The 14,010-nt window shown below is 35.2% G+C and overlaps 1 protein-coding gene across 1 annotated transcript in view; it reads right to left on the bottom strand.

Moving 5' to 3' along the window:
• Nucleotides 1-1,833: 1,833 nt before the first annotated feature.
• Nucleotides 1,834-14,010, bottom strand: part of ZNF804A (zinc finger protein 804A) — a 315,878-nt gene continuing 303,701 nt past the window's right edge. The window contains exons 3-4 of the mRNA XM_032292734.1: nucleotides 7,910-8,040; nucleotides 1,834-5,538 (exon numbers count right to left, since the gene is read on the bottom strand). Coding sequence (XP_032148625.1) covers nucleotides 2,301-5,538; nucleotides 7,910-8,040 — 3,369 coding nt within the window. The 3' untranslated portion in view covers nucleotides 1,834-2,300. The remainder of the gene's footprint in view (nucleotides 5,539-7,909; nucleotides 8,041-14,010) is intronic.

Genomic DNA, 14,010 nt, shown 5'->3' on the forward strand with positions numbered 1-14,010 from the left:
GATAGAAAGAAGAGGAAAATATGCATGTTTTAAAGTCAAACACTTGGTTTGATTTTTTTAACATCAAAAACAATTCTGCTTTGACAAATTAAAAACAAACTGGGTCAGCATTCCCCAGTAGACATCCTCATTTATTTTATCTTCAAAGATAGTTTCAAATATTTTGCCTGAGGCAAAATCATCCATTCCAATTTTAGTTCCCATATTGAAATATTATCTTACAGCATTTGAGATGGAATTGAATCCTTACTATTTTTGTCTACTTATTGGTCAATTATTAAATGGTATACTCAGTCTTTCACAAGCATTTTTCAGGTGAACATTCAAATAAACCAGTGATTATTATGGCAAATATCATGAAAGTAAATGACCTAGATTTTTCTCTCTTATTTCTCTTACATAAGATATAATAAATATTGATTATTTTTATATGGGACATACATTTAGGTTCCAAATTATTTAGGGTAATCCAGTTTCTATGCTAGACACGTGAAATATTTCCTCAGTACGGCATCATTTAAAACTTGCTCTCCATTTAGAGCGACTCAATTGGGCTCTGATACCCTGGATTTATTCCCAGGCTACTATAATATGCTATCATTTGCACATGGTGGGGACAACCCACTTTAACAGGCATTTATACTTTGTCTTGCAATGGTATGGACTGGGGAAGGTACAAGAAATGTTCTTGGGGAAAGTGTGCTATTTCTTAGTTCTCTATTAACTCATTATAGTTTTAAGTACACATAAAAACACTTGAGTGAGCAATCATGCAGAAGTTGTTAAACATAAAGCAGAGCCTGTAGTCTCAGCACTTTGGAAGGCCAAGGCAGGCTGATCACCTGAGGTTAGCAGTTCAAGACCAGCCTGACCAACATGGAAAACCCCATCTCTACTAAAAATACAAAATTAGCTAGATGTGGTGGTGTGTGCCTGTAATCCCAGTTACTAGGGAGGCTGAGGCAGAAAAATCACTGGAACCTGGGAGGTGGAGGTTGCAGTGAGCTGAGATGGCACCATTTCACTCCAGTCTGGGCAACAAGAGAGAAACTCTGTCTCAAATAAATAAATAAATAAATAAATAAATAAATAAAGTAAAATAAATAAAGCAGAATCTGGAAGAGTGATACAGACTTTTTAACTGTTTCTGGGTGATTTTTTTTGAAAATATAATACAAGCATAACTACTGGAAAGGTTTTCAGATAGAAGGGCTATTTATTTACTCTCCATCCTACTTCCAGATTCTCAATTAAGAGTTAACATCCTTATACAGATTGTGATTATGCCATTCATCCCAATATATTATATAACAGACAATGATGTATTAAAGTTAAACCTATTCCTTAATCCATGCCAACATTTCCAAATATTTCCCACAATAATTAAAAATGAACACAATACATTTGAGAATTTAAACATTATAAGCACTTACATTGCTTATTTACCATTGTTTGTCTATTAGTCCTGTTCTAGAGTTCCTGAGGAATATTACATACTTTGTATATTTTTGAGCTATCACCCAGCCAAATACTAAAATTACTTTAACATGAATTTATGTGGCTTATTATCTAAAGAGGGGACCAATTGTTCAGGAAATACAGTAAACTGTGGGTATAAGTAACATACGAAAAAACAGAAAAACAAATGGACCCTCTGTTATACTATTCTAAAAGATAGTATTATAGCTGAAATACAGGTAGAGCTCCAAGGATATTTTGGTGGGCCTTGGAGATTCAGAGATTCCTGTGTATGAGAAAAATAATATAAACTCAACACCTGCTGTTACTGTACATTCCTAAAACAGTGAAAACCAACTAAAAACAAAAGTTTGATTTACTTAAATAGTTAACAAAAATTTATTGCAAGAGATATTTTTCACTGAATTTACAGTTTCAAGGAACATGGTACAAAACATAGTGCCATCAGCTTTGTCTAAACATTAAATAGTTGCAAATACACAAAGATTAAGAAAAACCCAGAGAGCATACTTTACAACATAAATTATAGTACTATAAATATATTTTATGTACATTATACAAACTCTTAACACATGATTTTAATATACAGCATATATTGTATTGATTTTCAAACTATTCAGTGCTTTAATAGTATTATATATCAGAAACGTAGGGATTTATTTGCATCATTACACTTACAGTAAATGATTTCAAACCAATGAGGCCATATATCAGCCAGTTTATTTCCACCAGTTAAATAGCCAAGTACCCACATTGATGAACACTTACGCATATAGCAATAGTTTTCACAAGAGTAGTTTCTTTTTCCATTATGGTGATGACTAGAAGAGAGGCTGCAAAGGGATGACAGTAGGGTGTGGGGAAAGCAGCGAAGGAAAGAGTGAATGGGGTAAAGGTGGGAAAGCCAGATGGCTAGGATGAAGAACGGAAGATGGAATGATGGGCATCTGAGGAGGAGCAACAAAAGTCGGCTGGTTCCCAGGACAAAGCCTGGGTCCTACTGGTCCTACTGAGAGCTGAGGTAATGAGGTTCTGGTGAGAGCTGGGATTTGGGAAAGAAATTGTTGGTGTGGCTGAAGCACTTTAAAGGTTCCTGCAGCTGCCGCTGCAGCCGCAGCTGCAGCAGCTGCAGCATGCTGCTGCAAAACAGTGTGATGTATAGTGGTTACAGAGGTAGAACATAAGGACTGCTGCAAAGGCAAAGGCTGCAGAGGTGTGCTTGGGGGTGGGAGGGCAGCTGGAGGAAAGGTAAATTTGACCTTGTTGGCCAGCATGTTTGGCTGTAGAATGTGCTGGTAGACCTCACATGGTACATTTTTGAATTTGTCATTGTTTTCTAGTGGAATCAATAATGCTTGCTCTGGTAAAGCTAATGGAGCCAGGATTTGCTCAGTTGTTACAAAGGTATGACCACTGACATGTGCTTCCTTGAATGGTAATGGTGGTTGTGTGTTAAGGATTCCTGAATTATAATGCAGCCACTCAGTTGGTGTCTCATTCATCTTTCCTTGTGGAAGGGCCTCAGCCAATTCATAATGGCAAAGATAGGATTTAGGCTGTGACTGTCTAAAATTCCTTTCAATGTTAGGCACCTTGAAAGGAATTTGCTTTTCATTAACATTCATATTCTCACTTCTTTCTTTGTGTTCAAGCAAAGTACTGTCCACTGCTTCTTTTGTTGGGGCACTAGCTACATAGAGAGATGTGGTGGGATCATTGGAAACATCTGACAGTTCACCAGAAGTGGTCTCCATTTCTAAATGCCCAGTTTCACCGTTGGTTTCAGTAAGAAGGAGATTGCTAGGGTGCAAAGGCAGTTTGTTTCTTAATTGGTCTGTTTGTTCGGAGTTCCTTTCGACTTTTGCAGCTTCTTGTGGTTTCATTTCCTCTTTTTTGTCTTCGCTTATTAACCTATCTAGAGGATTTAGGGAAGAATTCTCTTTCATGGGATTATCTGTGTTTTCTTTGAGTTCTAAAGTTTCAAATCCAGGGTGGAATTTGCCTCTTTTTCTCCTTCGTTTCTTTCTAGGCTTGCAGGGAGCAACTGAAGTACTTGGTGTCCTCAAAAATTCTTCTGGTAAATGATTCTGTCGATTCAAACTTTCATCTGAAGAATAAGAATGTGAATGTTGTCTGCGTTTTCGATAGAATCTTTCTGATTCATTCATGATAGAATTGTAACCTCTTTTAACAGCCTGATTCTGACTCACACATTTCATATCATTGTGAAGAACTAAGCATCTGTGATCCTGACTACAGCTTGATATTTTGGCTTTCCAACAACAGTAAGTTCTAGAGTATGTTAAATTATGTTTCCCAGAATGTATCATTGTTGGATTTGATTGTCCATTTAAAAGTATTGTGCTCTTTTTACAGTGGTTTTTAGAGTTGATAGTATCATAAGTGTTGTATTCAGTATTCCGTGTTTTACACGTTTCTTCATTTTCACTTAAGGGTATGGATTCTGATTTGAGTCTTTTATCAAGTAACTGATGTGAGTCTAATAATTGCTCTGCAGCTAAATACTGCTTTTCGGAAATTGGTTCCAGTAGATATTTCCCAGCATTATCAGTGTAAATATTCTCTGCTTCCATTCTGCAGTGAGTTTCCGATTCTTTGGTTTTCTCTATATGATGATGCTGACATAACTTTTTTCTTTTTTTCTTTCTTCTACTTTTATGGAAACAGTATTCATGAGTCTCTTTCAACCTTATTTTGTTGTATTTTTCATCTAGAGTGTGCTGTTTTATTTGACTTTTAGTAAAATTATACTTTTCTGTTTGTCTGATCTTACAGGAAATATTTTTATATCTCTGACCCATATCCTCATTTTTTCCAGAATTACAATTACTGGAGAGAATATCATCAGCCAAAAGTGGTGTAACTTGGGTGTATTTATCTTTGCTACTTCCAGTTTCATAATCAGTGAGTCCTTCTATAGATAGATCCTTGTAATCTGAAACTGCTCCCATGCAAATGTGTTCTTGCTTCTGCTGAGAATAAAGATCTTTTAAGGGTGGCTTATTTTTATCTAGTTTATTGTTTACTTTACTAGACTTGAAGTCAAAACATAGAGGATTACAGCTATAGGAAATTGATGGTTTAGTGGTGGTATAAACCAGCATTTCTGATGGCCACTGAAGAACTGTAGATCCGTGTTTATTAAGGACAGGTACAAATGGCTCACATTGTCTTTTACAGAAATCTGTTTTCTTATGTGAGGTTATATTAACCTCTTCTGTATTTGAAGGGGCCAATATCTTGGGACCATTTTTATTTTCAACCTCAGTTGTGGATGCCTCGTTATTCTTAACATTTTCTTCTGTGGGAGCTTGCACAGATATGCAATCATTAGACATGTCAATTACTGTGGATTTATTTTCTAACAACTCAGAACTGTTACCACTCACAGGTATGTCTTCATTAATAACATCTTCTAGTAGTTTTTGATCTGCTAATGGGACTGAATTTTGACAATGATCTGCATCAGAAGATAATTGAAGTTGAAGCTTACAAAATGAAGGTAATAATAATGTATCTTTTTCTGCAGAGACTTCTTTTATCTCTCGAGTTTGAACAGTTTCTTTCTCTGTACACATTGCCTCTGGTGGATGAAAAGAGTTAGTTTTCTCCTCAGAACTCAAAAGCACATCTGTTGGTGAAGATAGTGGAAGATGACAAGCACTGGGGACAAATCTACTTTTTCTGCTAAATCCTTTTCCCGCTGAGGCATCATCATTGTATTCGGAGAAGGCTGCAGCCGAGGACTCTAGCTTCACGGATGCTTTTTTTGGAAATGCAAAAGAAAAGCCGATTTTGTGTCTGTGAATCCCCTGGGCTTGATCCCCAACTTGGTTATTTTTTGCTGTATCATTATTTGTGTTTTCTGGATCTGCAGCAACAGTGGTAGCATCTTTAGTATTCTCTTCACTATGAATCAAAGTATATTTGAAATCTTGCTGGTTATTAACTGAATCCACAACTCTATGGGAAATTTCATTACAGTTTTCTCTCACAGTAACGGTTGTTGATTTGAACATGGGACCACTTCCAGGAGCACTAGAAAAAGAAACAAAAGTGTGTATTAAATAGCACACTTTTCAGAAAAAAACAGAAAAGCATTTACATCTTTAAAAAGTCATTAAAATATTTTTTTCAGCTTTTTAAATATTTGTAACAGAATTGCCTTCAAATTGTGTAAGTACTTTTCCTGGTGCCACAGTATCATTTACTTATTGGTAACTATTTGTAATTATTTGGAGTTACTGTCCTGATGTTCCTTTATAGCTCTTAAGAGCACTGTTGAGGATATTTGCATGCTCTCAACCAGTCCTTTATGACCAAAATTTCCTACCTTCATGGCCTCTTCAGTAATATTTTGGAGTGTCGTATTCTCTAAGGTAAAATTACTTTTAATTCACAAATACTTAACATCATTGATGCTATATGGTAAATATGATGAAAGTTCTAAACAAAACCCTTAATCATGACTTCAGAAAAGCTGAGAATTCAGTTCAACAATTCAATCTACCCAGCATTCACCAAGAGTCTACTGTAGCCCAACTGATATGCTGCAATGCAAAGGTAATTAAGAGATAGTACCAGCTTGATTAGAGCTTGAATCTTTTGAAATTCCTAGTCTCAATATTTAAAATTATCCTCAAGTTACACGTTATATCATAACGTTCAGTAAATACAGGATAAAAGACAATTCATTTAAAATACAATTTAGTTGGAATTATATTACACTGTAAATAGTGAGTTCTGACAAAAAAACTACACTGACAAACATACAAATATAAGAAACCCCTATATCTTATCCTTGCCTTAACAGAACCATGTGTGAAAAAAATTTCCATGCTATTCTAAAAATTCAGCATTTTAGATATTATAAGTGGACAGGAAAATTTTAGTTGGACATTTTTTTTAACCACTAACACAATATATTAATCCATGGTTTTATCTACTAAGTAGCAGAAAGACTTTCTGTTCCCATCTTTTAAAGCACATAATCAATGGAAAAATCATGTATGCGTGGCTGTGTGCATATATAATGTAAAATATGTGCTTTATACTGAGGAAAATAATTTAGATATTGCTTTTTTATTTATATCATTAGCTCTATTTCACTTAATATAATAATTTATATTTGCAAATGCTACTTATAGAGCATTAAATTGCATAGGTAACATGATTCTTTATAGCTAAAATTTGTATCTTTTTTTTTTTTTTTTTTTTTGAGATGGAGTTTCGCTCTTGTTACCCAGGCTGGAGTGCAATGGCGCGATCTAGGCTCACCGCAATCTCCGCCTCCCGGGTTCAGGCAATTCTCCTGCCCCAGCCTCCTGAGTCGCTGGGATTACAGGCACGCGCCACCATGCCCAGCTAATTTTTTGTAGTTTTAGTAGAGACGGGGTTTCACCATGTTGACCAGGATGGTCTTGATCTCTTGACCTCGTGATCCACCCGCCTCAGCCTCCCACAGTGCTGGGATTACAGGCTTGAGCCACCGCGCCCGGCCATTTGTATCTTTTTTTATCCATTACCACACAAAGTAAACATATCTGGTTTGTATAACTGAACAACAGTATTGTCTGTTTTTAACAGTTCCATGTAGGATTCCAAATACATATACATTTTATTTTGGTTTGCACAAATTTGGCACCCCTAACAATGTTTCAATATATCAGTGTATCCCCTAACATCATTTAGCAAATAATAGATTTGGAATGAAATAATCTTGACATAGACAATAATAAGAGAGGCCTTATTTATTAGAGAAACAAACACTTCCTTTTTTTAAACAAAAGTCTTCTTTTAATAACATTGTGCTGGCTTGAATTGTAAAGTCTGAATTATAACACTTTTCACATCTAATAGCTGATCACTGTTAGATGCAGTTCAAAGTTTTAAGACTTGTGAAACTCTAATAGCCCAGATACAGTTTATTCACAGTGCAAGTAATGTTGATCTGCTTCTTAAGCAAAATTCTTAAGCTTTTTGAGAAAAACAATCCTAAACATAATTTTAAATAGAAGTTCTCCAAATTTTTATTGTAAAAGGAATCTCTAAAACTATTTTTGTAAAAAGGGTCTTAAGATACTGCCTTGCTGTCTTCCTCAAACAAATGCTTGAATATCACCAAGATGGGATAGCTTTCAACTAAGATAGCTTAAATAACAACATAAAGTTTAGTTTTTTAAATCCAAAATTACAGTAATTTTGGTTTTTTATTGAAATGTGCATTAAACAGATGTTTGCATAAAATTCTAACTCAAATTATTGTTTATAGCCTACAGAAGGCCATGAAAACATGTGTGCCTCATTCTGGGTACAGAAATAAATAGATTAGTGCCCTTTATTTCTTACACCCCCATACCCCTTTTATGGTCATGTTTTAAGAAAACTTAAAATTTCATTGCATACTAACCATACAGTTTCCTTTCTTAGCTCAGCCAGCTTGTGCAGGCGTTGGAGTGCCTTTTCCTGTTTTCTTTCGTCTTTCCTGGATTTAGATGCTACATTTCGAGCAAATTCCCTTTGTTTCAGTTCCTTGAGCCTCTGTCAAAAAAAAATGGAAATGATTAATTGTATTTTGGTCTATAGCAGTTTTAAAGTTTCATTGTTATTGTTGTTGAAATTTTCCAATGCATCATCTTTGACCTTGTCAAAGGTAAACACAACATTCATGACAACCCATTTCTAACAAAAGTATTTTCTTGCATTTTGGCTTGTGAAATAGCCAACACATATTACTACATTATAGTAAAATTTATATCTATGCCTTAGGCAAATTGGAATTGAAAACTTTAATCTCTTCTTATTGACTGTTTCATGCTATTTCTCTGCCTAATTCATATGAAGCATTTATGTCTTATAAATCCCAAATTTCCACAAAAAGTTCAACTTGCTTATGTATCTCAGTTATATATCTACACCAGTTTTCTTATATTTGGATGCACTGTACATTAGAAAGCTATCTAGTCATGTGTGTGTGTGTAAGTGGAAAGTTTATTAGGAAAGTAAAGGAATAAAAAATGGCTACTCCATAGGCAGAGCAGCCCTTTTTGTGTGTTCTAAGAGTAAATGATTTATGTTAATCCATAAGGCAAATGATCTCTATTGATGTGATTTAAAACAATCCTTTCTCTCAAATAGCAGGCATATTTCCAAAATAATTCAAGATATTGGAAGAAAATTAGTACTGTTTTTCTAGAAATTCTTACTACATTGGGCATTATTTTTCATGTGTGTTAAAGAAGTTCATTTTCTGGATTGATGGCCAGAAAAACAGCATGTCAACTTGAACATAATTGATAAATAGCCATGTGTTTGGTATAATTTTAGAGACATTAAAGTTGTCTTATGCCCCAAATATTCTCACTATGTACTTTCATGATGTGTACAGTTGAAAATAGTACCTTAAAAATAATTAAGGTACTATTTTCCCTAATGGTTCATGTTATGCAATTATAATATGTCTGAATCTTGAGTAGGACTCTAAGATAATAAGATCTATGCTAGTGATATGGTAAGGCTGTGTCCCTCCCCACACAAATCTCATCTTGACTTGCAGCTTCCATAATTCCTATGAGTGGTGGAAAGACCCGCCGGGAGGTAATTGAATCATGGAGACACATCTTTCCCATACTGTTAGTGAGCGTGAATAAGTCTCATGAGATCTCAGGGTTTTATAAAAAGGAGTTTCCCTGCACATGTTCTTTTGTCTACCTCCATGTAAGACATAACTTTTCTCCTCCTTCGCTTTCCACCATGATTGTAAGGCCTTCCCAACCTTATGCATCTGTGAGTCAATTAAACCTCTTTCCTTTATACATTACCCAATTTCAGGTGTGTCTTTATTAGCAGCATAAGAACTAACTAATATGGTAAATTGGAGCTGGGTAGTGGGGTGCTACTGTAAAGATACCTGAAAAATTGGAAGTGTCTTTGGAATTGGGTAACAGGCAGAGTTTGGAACAGTGTGGAGCACTGAGAAGACAGGAAGACATGGGAAAGTTTTTCACTTTCTAGAGACTTCTTGATCTTTTTAACCAAAATGTTGATAGTGATATGGACAATAAAATCCAGGTTGAGGTGGTCTCAGATGGAGATGAGGAACTTTTAGGAAACTGGAATAAAGATTACTTTTGTTATGCTTTAGCAAAAAGACTGATGCCCCCTACCCTAGAGATTTGTGAAACTTTTCTAAAGAAATTTCTAAGCAGCAAAGCATTCAAGTGGTGATTTGGGGGCTGTTAAAAGCTTTCCATTTTGTGTATTCACAAAGTTATGGCTTGGACTTAGAACTTAGGTTTAAAAGGGAAGCAGAACATTAAAATTTGGAAAATTTGCAGGCTGATGATGCAATAGCAAAGAAAACCCCATTTTCTGAGGAGAAATTCAAGCTGGCTATGGAAAATTGCATAAGTAACAAGGGGCCAAATGTTAATCACCAAGACAATGGGGAAAATGTCTCCAGGGCATTCAGAGGTCTTCACAGCAGCCCCTCCCACCACAGGCCCGGAGGATTAGGAGGAGAAAATGGTTTTGTGGGCTGGACCCAGAACCTTAGTGCTTTGTGCCATCTCGGCACTTAGTGCCCTGCATTCTAGCCATGGATAAAAGGGGCCAATGTACAGATCAGGCCATTGCTTTGGAGGGTGCAAGCCTGAAACCTTGGTGGCTTACACATCCTGTTGAGCCTGTGAGTGCGCAGAAGTCAAGAATTAAGGTTTTGGAACCTCTGCCTATATTTCAGAGGGTCTATGGAAATGCCTGGATATCCAGGCAGAGATTTGCTGCAGGGGCAGAGCCCTCATGGAGAACCTCGGCTAGGGCAGTGCAGAAGGGAAATATGGGGTAGCAGCCCTGAAACAGAGTCCACAGTGGGGCACTGTTTAGCAGAGCTGTGAGAAGGGGTCACTGTCCTCCTCCAGATGCCAGAATGGTAGATCCACTGACAGCTTGCACCGTGTGCCTGGAAAAGCCAAAGAAACTCAACACCAGCTCATGAAAGCAGCCAGTAGGAGGTATTTCCTGTGCTGTTGTTCTAGTGATAAGAAATAAGTCTGAAGAGATTTTATGGTTTTGTAAAGGGAAGATCCCCTGCACCTGCTTTCTTGCCTGCCATCATGTAAGATATGACTTTGCTCTTCCTTGACCCTTCTACCATGACTATGAGGACTCTCCAGCCATATGGAACTGTGAGTCAAACCTTTTTCCTTTATAAATTTCCCAGTTTCTGGTATGTCTTTATTTGCAGCATGAGAATGAACTGATACCACTAGTAATATTTTAACAAACTATTTGGATAAAGTTTTGATAAATACTTTATACATGTGCCCTTATATGTACCAGGAGCTTAGAACAATACCTGGTATATAAAATGTCTACTTCATAAATATTTTTAAATTGTTGTGTGACTCATTTAGATCCTCCAAATTAGAACATTTTCCATCTATTTTAAAAAGTTAGTAACTATGAATAATGTTAAATAATTCTGGATTGTAAATCTTAATTTATCCTACATAGCATAAAGTAGCTTGAGTGATATATAACATTGACATAGTTTAAACTTCAAATGATGTCTAATATTTTAATTGACATGACGTATAGAAAGTGTTTTTGTATGTGTATATGTATATATATATATCTCATCTATATCTATGTCATTATTTTAGAATAATTTTTGAATTGTACAAAGATATTTCAAGAGTGCTTATTTGCACTGACATATTTGTGTAGAAGGTGACTTTTCAGAGTACAATTTAGATGAAAAATAGATCATGTCATAAATGTCTCAATTGTACAATTACTTTACAGAAAGCAAAACTTTGAAATATTTTCCTCAATATCACCATTAAAAGTGGATAAAATTATATATATGCATTAAATTATTAATTTATTTTAATACAGCCAATGTAGAATTATGGAACAGTAGATTAAGAATATTTTGTTATAAATTTTAGATATAGAACTATGTAACAAACCTGCATGAACTGCATGTGTATCTGAGAACTTAAAGTAAAATAAATATTTTTTTAAAAAGTAAAAGATTTATACAATAAAAAACTATAAAACATTGATGTAAGAAATTGTAGAGGACACCAAAAAGTGAAAATATATTCCATGTTCATGGATTGGAAGAATCAATATTGTTAAAATGTGCATACTACCTGAAGTAATCTACATATTTAATGCAATTCATATTAAAATACCAATGATATTCTTCATATAAATTTAAAAAATCCTAAAATGTGTATGGAACCACAAAAGAAAGAGTAACCAAAGCTATCATAAGCCAAACGAACAAAACTGGAGGAATCATGTTGCCTGGCTAGAATTATAATACAGAGCTAAAGTAACCAAAATGGCATGGTACTAGCATGAAAAAGACAGACCAGTGGAATAGAATAGGGAACCCAGAAATAAATTCATACATCTATAGTAAATTCATTTTCATCAAAGCTTCAAAGAACATATATTGAAGAAAGGACAGTCTCTTCAATAAATGATACTGAGAAAGCTAGATATCCATATACAGAAGAAAGAAATTAGACTCCTATTTTTTGCCATATACAAAAATCTCACCAAATGGATTTAAAGACTTAAAACAAATACCTCAAACTATAAAACTACTAAAAGAAGACACTGGGGAAACTCTTCAGGACATTGGAGTAGGCAAAGACTTCTTGAGCAATAGACCCCGGCAATCAAATGAAACAGACAAATGGGATCACAACAAATTAAAAACTTCTGCACAGAAAAAAAAATAATTAACAAACTGAAGAGACAACTCACAGAGTCTAAGAAAATATTTTCAAACTACCCATCTGACAAGGAATTAATAACCAAGATACATAAGGAGTTCAAACAACTCTATAGGAAAAAATCAAATAATTAGATTTAAAAATGGGAAAAATATCTAAATAGGCATTTCTAAAAAGAAGATGTAAGAATAACAGGTAAATGAAAAGGTGGTAAACATCACTGACCATTGGAGAAATGCAAATCAAAACTACAATGAGACATCATCTCCTTCTAGTTAAAACGGCTTTTATCCAAAGGACAAACAATAAAAAATGCTAGTGAAGATGTGGAAAAAAGGAACCATTCTACATTGTTGGTGGGAATGCAGATTTTTACAATGACCCTGGAGAACAGTTTGGAGGTTCCTTGAAAACCTAAAAATAGAGCTACCATAAAATCCAGCAGTCCCACTATACTCAAAAGAAAGGATATCAGTATATTATAGAGATACCTGCTCTCTCATGTTTATTGCCGCATTATTCACAATAGTACATATTTGGAAGCAGCCTAAGTGTCCATCAACAGATAAATGGAAAAAGAAAATGCTGTACATATACACACGGAGTATTATTCAGCCACTGAAAAGAAAGAGATCCTGTTATTTTCAATACATGGATGGAACTGGAGATCATTATCTTAAGTGAAATTATCTTTAGGGGCTAACAATTAAAACAGACTCATGGAGACAGAGAGTAGAAGGATGGTTAATAGAGGATGGAAAGGGTAGTTGGGAGTGGGGTAAATGGGGGATATTTAATGGGTACAAACGTACAGTTAGAATAAGTAAGTCCTGTATTTTTTCACACGAAAGAGTGACTATAGAAGAAAGATAACTTAATTGTACACTTAAAAATAACTAAAAGTAATTGAATTGTTTCAAACACAAAGGCTAAATGCTTGAGGTAAGGGATACCCTATTTACTCTCATGGAATTATTATGCATTGCATGCCTGTGTCAAAATATCTTTGTAAGCCATAAATATATATGCCTACTAGGTATCCACAAAAAATAAAAATTGCTATTAAAAAATAAACAAAATGTGTCAATATTGTAGAGGCTGTTCAGAAGCACTAAGCTACATCCAGGTGATCATACTAATCTTGATCTTCTATGCACAAATACTTCTCTTTGTGACAGACCCTGAAACCAGGGTAAACCAACTCACCTAATATTTTGATAATATTCAACTGCTTTGAGACCTGGCCAAATACTTTATAAAGTTTTAAAACTAGAATTTACAAGTTTTAATATTTTGTGTTATATATTTCTGCAACAAGGATAAAGTTCTACCTCATATGTACATCTAGCAAAGTAATTTTGAAAGGTGAATAATAGAAACCAAGTAGAGGTAAGCTCCAAATAAGGACATTTGGTCAATGACGGACTGCTTATATAAATGTGGTCCCACCAGGCTCGCCAACATGATGAAATCCTATTTCTACTAAAAATACAAAAATTAGCTGTGCATGATGGTATGCGTCTGTAGTCCCAGCTGCTCGTGTCTGTAGTCCCATCTGCTCGGGAGGCTGAGGCAGGAGAATTACTTGAACCTGGGAAACAAAGGTTGCAGTGAGCCAAGATCATGCCACTGCACTCCAACCTGGATGACAGAGTGAGACTCCATCTCAAAAAAAAAAAAAAGAAAGAAAGAGAGAGAGAGAGAGAGAGAGAGAAGGAAGGAAGGAAGGAAGGAAGGAAGGAAGGAAGGAAGGAAGGAA

The sequence above is a fragment of the Sapajus apella genome, unplaced genomic scaffold, assembly GCF_009761245.1.
Source record: "Sapajus apella isolate SASKATOON/1434 unplaced genomic scaffold, GSC_monkey_1.0 scaffold28, whole genome shotgun sequence".
Taxonomy (NCBI): Eukaryota; Metazoa; Chordata; class Mammalia; order Primates; family Cebidae; genus Sapajus; species Sapajus apella.